Genomic DNA, 6,484 nt, shown 5'->3' with positions numbered 1-6,484 from the left:
AAGCAAATGGGTGACGGGAATGGAGAGAGATGTCCCACCCCAATCCGGGCAGACCAGACAGTCTTGTGGTTAAATTCAAATCCCAGGGCTGCCACCTGTAAAATGAAGGAAATGCTTCCTGGATCCCCATAAGGCAGCTGGGAAGAAAATCCCTTTCCAGAACAATGCATTGACATGGCCACATATCTTACCAGTACTGGCTGCTTTAGAGGCAGGCAATTATGGGCTCACCTGCAGTGACTGTTCTTCCAGAACTTATTTATGGAAGCTAGAACTCTCCCTTCAGGCTAAAGGAGTTAGGTCCTGACACCCAGCTCCTCAAAGAGATCTAGGCACCTCACTCCCAATGGATATCCCATAACCACTGGGCCATCCTTCCTCTTTGTTGAGCCATGCCTCAGTTTCCCCTCTCAGAGGGGTTGATTGGAAGCTGTTTGGGACAGAGATCATCTCCCGTTCAGCCTCTAGATTCCTCCCCCACCCCCATTCTTAAAAACCCCATGTTTTGTAAGATGCTCAGAGAGCAGGTGGGGGGGGAGGTAGATGCCCTCCGACACATGGTGTCCCATAATGGAATTTCAGGCCCTCCGTGCATGTTCTTTGCTCTATACTCTTCAGATAAGAGGAGACTTGCGGTGGGGGTACACTGACCCATCACACACATACACAGTCCAATCTCATGGCTGGCTTTGTTTTATTATTTCCACATCTTTTTTTAAATCCTCAAGATTCAGCAATAAAACACCACAATGATGATTTTAAAAAACACATTTGTCACTCCTATTACTCCATGGTTACATCTCACTGGGTTCTCTTGAATTAACTTTTTAATAACAGGGAAAAATATATATTATTTCAGAATATTACAAAAAGATAAATATAATATAAAATTCTGTCTTGAATAAATAAGGTTCTATAAATAATTTTGGTTTCTCTTCTATCATTACAAAGGTAAACATGAGCTTGTTTGGTTTTTTGTTTCCAAGAGCAACACTTCAAAAGCAGGGAATCGTTAGCACAGAAAACGGAACGTGAAAGATCTCATTAGGCCTCCGAGCTGCAAAGGGGACGTCCCAAGCGACCACAGTGGGATTCAGAGCTCGATACCAGTGTTGCCAAAGCTGTGTGAGGTTTAGAGCAGTTCTGAAACCCCAAGGTTCAGGAGTCATGTGACCAGAGCTGTACCTTTGTTTGCCTTTACAAGGAAAAAAAGCAAGTTTTTAGCCTGCGGGGTTTGGGGCGGGGGGAGAAACGGGAACGCTGAACACGGCAAATCCAAAGAGATTTGTCGTTTTTTTAAAACCTGCAGCCTTTTAAAACCACACTCAAGATTTTTTTTTTATTTTTGGGGGGTGGGAGGTTATGAGTTTGCCCCTGTGGGGTTGGCAACACTGGTCCAAGTCCATTTCCTCCTGATTTACACCAGCTGCAAGTAAGAGAGGAGAGGCTGGGCTGGATTGGGGAGCACTTCACCACCTTGCCTTGCAAGGCAAACTCAGTGCATCTCCTCTCCCACCCCTTCACAAAGTGCTCACTACATGGCAAGGCCAGACCGGTTTAACACTATGGCTTTGGAGACCAACTCCCCGGAAATCAAGGTCAACCTTGCTGTCACGTTGATCGTTTGGATAGGGTGGCTAACAGGGGTGGAACAAAGACCCCTCCCTCCCCATGACCTTTGGATTCTGGAAGGGCGGGGGACACCACATCTTCATTGCAAACTGCCCGATATTTCAGTGCTGCCTTCCTGCTCCACCCAGAGATACTGATGGCTCAGATTGTCTCATCTTCCCCTTTAAGGCATTAGAGCATAAATACTGTAGTAACACTACTGTCTTTGTAGATTAATCCTGCCCTCCTCCCCCGCCACACACACATTAAAGCCAGAGCTGTTTTATACCAATTAAGTCTAGTTGTTTTCAACCTGTGGTCCGCCGACCCCTGGGGGTCTGCAGAAGACAATGTCAAAGAATTCCAAAGGGATCTACACCTCCATCGGTAATTTTTTAGGGGTCCACAAATAAAAAAAAGTTGAAAGCCACTGAATGAAGTGAACAGAATTACTCCAGTCTCAAATACAAACCCTAGGGGAAGTACTCCAGTAATGAGCCAAAATAGGCCACTGCTTGTTAAAGTGTTACTCCAAGGTTAGGGGCTGCTACTGGAGTTTGTATATTTTTAAAGTCAGAGAGGGCGATTCTGTATTTTTAAAAATCGGTATTCCAGAAGGGTAGTGGAGGAAGCTTTCGTTGTTCTTGGACACTCCTTGCCCCCCCAGCTCCTTATGAAAAGGGGTGAAGCAGGATGGATCTGAGCTCCCCCCAATCCCACCCCACAAAAAAACAATTCAGGGAACCCTTCCAGAAATATTCACAGCATGAAATTAGGGTAAGGGCAGGGGAGGAAAGCAGCACCATTAGACCCAAATTTGTCCCACATACGGATGTGGTCCACCCCAACAATCTGCTACATATTGGGCATAAAACTGCACCCCTCCCCACCAAGTCAGTCTGTTTTCAGGGATGCAGGCTGGCCCCCCGGGGCTTTACCCTCATCCTCCGTAACACAGGCGAGTCCGCTGGAAAGCCTGACACGGGGGAGGCGTGGAGTCCTTGATTTGAAGCAGGTGAGCACTCCCAGACGGACCGCAGGGGTGGGGCAAGGCACGTTGGTGGTGTCATCTGGCACTTCTAGGTTGGAGGAAGGCGGGGTGATGGTGCAGATACCGCACACATGTGGCAACATTCAATGTTAGGTAGCAGAAGCAGGTTACTTAAAATGTGTGGCCACACCTGGCCAGGCAGGGAGCCTGCCTTGCCCAGCAGGTATCTGGTATTGTGCACATCTGGATGCCTGTTCCCCCGCTCCCTCCCTCCCCCACTGTGGGGAGCTCATGTCCCACACCAGGGAAGGCCACCCCAATCCCCTTCCACCCACTCCCTACCCCCCAGACAGGAGCAGCTCCTGCCAACATCTGGCTGGGGAGCTGCTGTCCTTCCCCAAACATCTGGACCAGCAGCTGGAGGGGCCAGGGGGCAGCGCCTGGAGGGACCTTGGAAGCAGGACCAGGGGGTCACCTTTTGCTCCCAGGAGTTGATTGCAACCCCACCCCGTAGATGCATCTAACCCCTCCCACACCCCATTAGATTCCTCCCATGGCCTGGATCCTATTGCAAGCCCTCCCCCCGCCGCTCACTCCGACACGGAGATGCGGTTGAAGATGGGCAGCCGGCGGGTCCCATTCCAGGTCCCACTGGTGGGCAGCATCTCGAAGACGGGCGATTCGGAGCCGCTGAGGCTGCCTGAGCTGCTGTAGCAATCCTGGTCGGAGAGCGAGTTGGACGACGGGGTCCTGGGGAGGCCGGAGGCGACGGGTGTCCCCGGGGCGGCGGCGAAGTAGTCCCGGGGGCTCTCGAAGGTGCCCAGCCTGGCGGTGCCCCCGCAGCGGCAGGTGCAGCGCCCGCCGGGGGCGGAGGAGGAGGCAGCCAGGGCTTCTCCCAGGGTGGCCACGCGAGGCACAGGCTCCGAGTTGAGGCGGGTAAAGGACGGCGAGAGGAGGTCACCGGCAGGAGGCGGGGAGATGGAGGGCGCCCGGGCGAAAGAGGCCAGGTCGGAGACGCCGGGCGGCGGGGAGGCCTGGCGGCCAGCAGGCACCCCGGTGTAGCTGAGACTCTGGCGCAGAAGTTGCGGGGAAGCAGCCAGCCCCCGCTCTTCCGGGTAGTGAACGAAGTGGCAGCGGGAGCCGTAGGGGCATTCGCCATGGAGGTAGAATTTGTGGCACAGCTCCGTCTTGTACTTGGGGTGGCGGCTGAGGGTCCGCAGCTCCCCGGCCCCGTGGGCGAACTGGCACTTGGCCCCGTACCGGCAGCGGCCCGTCTCGCTGTAGGTGCGGCAGAGCTCCGTCTTGTAGCGGGCCGAGAGGGCGGGGGCCGGCGGGGGCTGCAGCGGGGGGAAGCCGGGCGGGGGGGGCGGCAGGGTTCGGCCCTCGATCAGGCTGAGGGACCGGTCGGTGCGGAAGGAGGGGCGGGGGGCCGCCGGCTCGGGCGGGGAGAGCGCCTGCTCCGTGCTGGGGCTCCAGACCGTGCGCAGGGGCCAGACGTGGGAGTCGCCGCTGCCCCCCCGGGGCTCGGAGCCGGTCGGAGCATCCCGCTCCTCGCTCAGATTCAGGTTCAAGAGGTTCTGGGGGGCAGGGAGAGAGGGAAGGGCAGGGGGTTAATGCCTGGCTCTCATACAAAACAAGGTGGAAGCACATAGGAGATACCCCTGGAGCTGGGCACTGCCCCAACGAGGTAGGAACCCCCCTCCCCCCCGCCACGGCCACTTTGCCTCCAGCAAACTCAGCACCTGGCTCTCCCCAGCACCAGGCGCTCCGGGGAGGGGGGTGGGTGGGGCGAGGCTGAGCTGGGTGGTGACTCACAGGGCCCAGGGTTATTTATAGAGTACTGAGCTGTGGGCCCAGGAAGGAGGATTTTATACTGGCATGGACCCCCGCCCAACACACACACCCCCTTCCAAAGCAAGGGGCCTTCCACCAGCCTGCTGCATGGGAGGGGGGGGCGCGATTGCAGGGCACCCGGAGTGGAAAAAGCGAGGTGCCCCCGAGAAATCCACGGGTGGGGTGGGGAAGAAGTGACAGAACCGAAGAGGGGGCAGATTCCCATGGTGTGTACCCTAGCCTGGTGTAAACCTAAATGGGGAACTGCCCTTTCTCCTCCACTCTTTCCACTTCACCCCCATTACCCCCCCCAGGGGGTCCTCCGTCCTCCACCGATCCAGAGAGGAGCCCTGCTCAACACCCCCCCACACACACACAGTCCCCTAGCTGCACCCCCCAAGTTCCTGCCGCACTCAAAGTTTCTGCATTTCCCCCCTCCCGGGGCGGAAAGTCACACCCCACCCGCCCCCCACAGCTCGCTATGGCGGCAGGGAGGAACGTCATTCTAGGCCACTTTAACCCTTCCCTGGCCGCTGGGAATTTCTCTTCCCCGCCCCCCACCCCCAGTCGGGGTAAGGGACCCCCCCTAGGGACCGGGCCGTCTCTCGAAATGCTTTTTGTAAATTAACCCGAGCGGCCAGACACTCAATCAGCACCGGAGCGGAGTCTCCCCCCACAACCCCCAAATCAAGCCATCGCCGGGCAGAGGGGAGACGGGTCGCCCCCCAGGCCAGCAGAGGCGGCCCCTGGTTGCTGAGTTTGGGGGGGGCGGGATTTAGGGGGGTCCTGCCTTTGGAAGCAGTTCCTGAAGCCCCCCCAACTACTCTTCATTTACCGAATGGGGAAGTGATTGGGGGGCACGCAAACACAAAATCAGCCCCCGGTTTGTTCGCTCCGCTCTTAACAGATCCGAGCAAAACGAATTCACTCCAGCGAGGATTTCGCATTAAACACCCCCCCCCCCCGCCCAGCTGGGGGCCAGGCCTCGAGAATCGGGGGTCTGGGGAGTCGCTCACACAAGCCCGCCCAGCTCCGCGCCCTCAAAAACTTTCCTTCCTGGGGCCCGAGACAAAATACCCCCCCCCCCAAATAATCAAAACGAAGCGACGCCAAGTTCCCCCGCAGTGAGAACACGGCCAGACCGGCGCCCGTGGAGAAGCAAATCGAGCCGAGTTCTCAACTCCAGATCCGACCCGCTTTAGCAACTTTCTGTCTTTTTCCAAAAGGGGGGGGGGGAAGGCCAGATAGAGCCAAGATCTTTTCGGGGGGGGGGGGGCTGCTTTTAAAAAAAAAAAAGCCTCCCGATTTTTTCTGTGCAATCGAGTGACCCATCTGGGTCAGCCGACAAACCAACAATTTATAAGGGCGGGGTGAGTCCACAGCTGTGAGCTTTGGCAGGAGAAATCACCCCCCCCCCCCGCCCATAAATCAGTCTTAGCCTAGCTTAGGGGGAGCCGGGCCAGCCCAGGAAACTCAGCCCACGCCCCCAAGACAGGAGATCGCCTCTTACCTCGTACAGGGTTTTTACATCCACCATGGAGCTCATGGCGAAGCAGGAGAGGAGTGAGGAGCAGCTGGCGAGAGGAGAGGAGTGACTGAGTCTGTCTGTCTGTCTTCCCCCAGGAGGGAGCTGCTTTAAAGCCTCCACGGCTTGAGCAGTAGCCGAGCTGAGCTGGGGCCCCTTCCCCGGCTCCTTATATAGGCGAGCCGGGGGAGGCGGGGCTTCTTGTAGCTCCGCCTCCCATGAGCTCATCTCATTAAACAAAATTAATAAATAAATAAAGCAAAAAGCCAAGAGCCGGAGGCGGGCGTGGATGGATGGGCGTGGGAAAAGACCAGACCAAAGGTGGAGGGGCGGGGGAAGCCAGGGAGGAAAGAGCGAGAGAGAGAGAGGGAATGAGTGAATGAACAGATGGTGGGAGGGGGGGGAAACAGGCCCCAGAAGGGGTCAAAGTAGGGTGACCAGACATCCGGACATGAGGGGCTTTGTCTTATATATGCAACTAACACCTCCCCCCAACCCCCAAAAAACCCAACGACAACTTGGTC

At 56.5% G+C, this 6,484-nt stretch overlaps 1 protein-coding gene across 1 annotated transcript; it reads right to left on the bottom strand.

Moving 5' to 3' along the window:
* Positions 1-677: 677 nt before the first annotated feature.
* ZFP36 (ZFP36 ring finger protein) lies at positions 678-6,090 on the bottom strand. Its single transcript, XM_048833218.2, has 2 exons — positions 5,946-6,090; positions 678-4,179 (listed from the first exon to the last, which is right to left on the bottom strand). The coding sequence occupies exons 1-2, from the start codon at positions 5,979-5,981 to the stop codon at positions 3,193-3,195; spliced, it is 1,023 nt and encodes a 340-aa protein (XP_048689175.1). The 5' UTR covers positions 5,982-6,090; the 3' UTR covers positions 678-3,192.
* Between the last annotated feature and the right edge of the window lie 394 nt (positions 6,091-6,484).

This window comes from Caretta caretta, chromosome 23 (genome assembly GCF_965140235.1).
Source record: "Caretta caretta isolate rCarCar2 chromosome 23, rCarCar1.hap1, whole genome shotgun sequence".
NCBI classification, from domain to species: Eukaryota; Metazoa; Chordata; order Testudines; family Cheloniidae; genus Caretta; species Caretta caretta.
This window is presented reverse-complemented; position numbering and strand designations above follow the sequence as displayed.

Excerpts from the sequence above, each read along its gene's own strand:
- ZFP36 (XM_048833218.2), bottom strand. The coding sequence starts at position 5,981 with ATGAGCTCCATGGTGGATGTAAAAACCCTGTACGAG. Across the intron at positions 4,180-5,945 it reads ATGTAAAAACCCTGTACGAG|AACCTCTTGAACCTGAATCT; the intron begins GTAAGAGGCGAT and ends CCTGCCCCCCAG.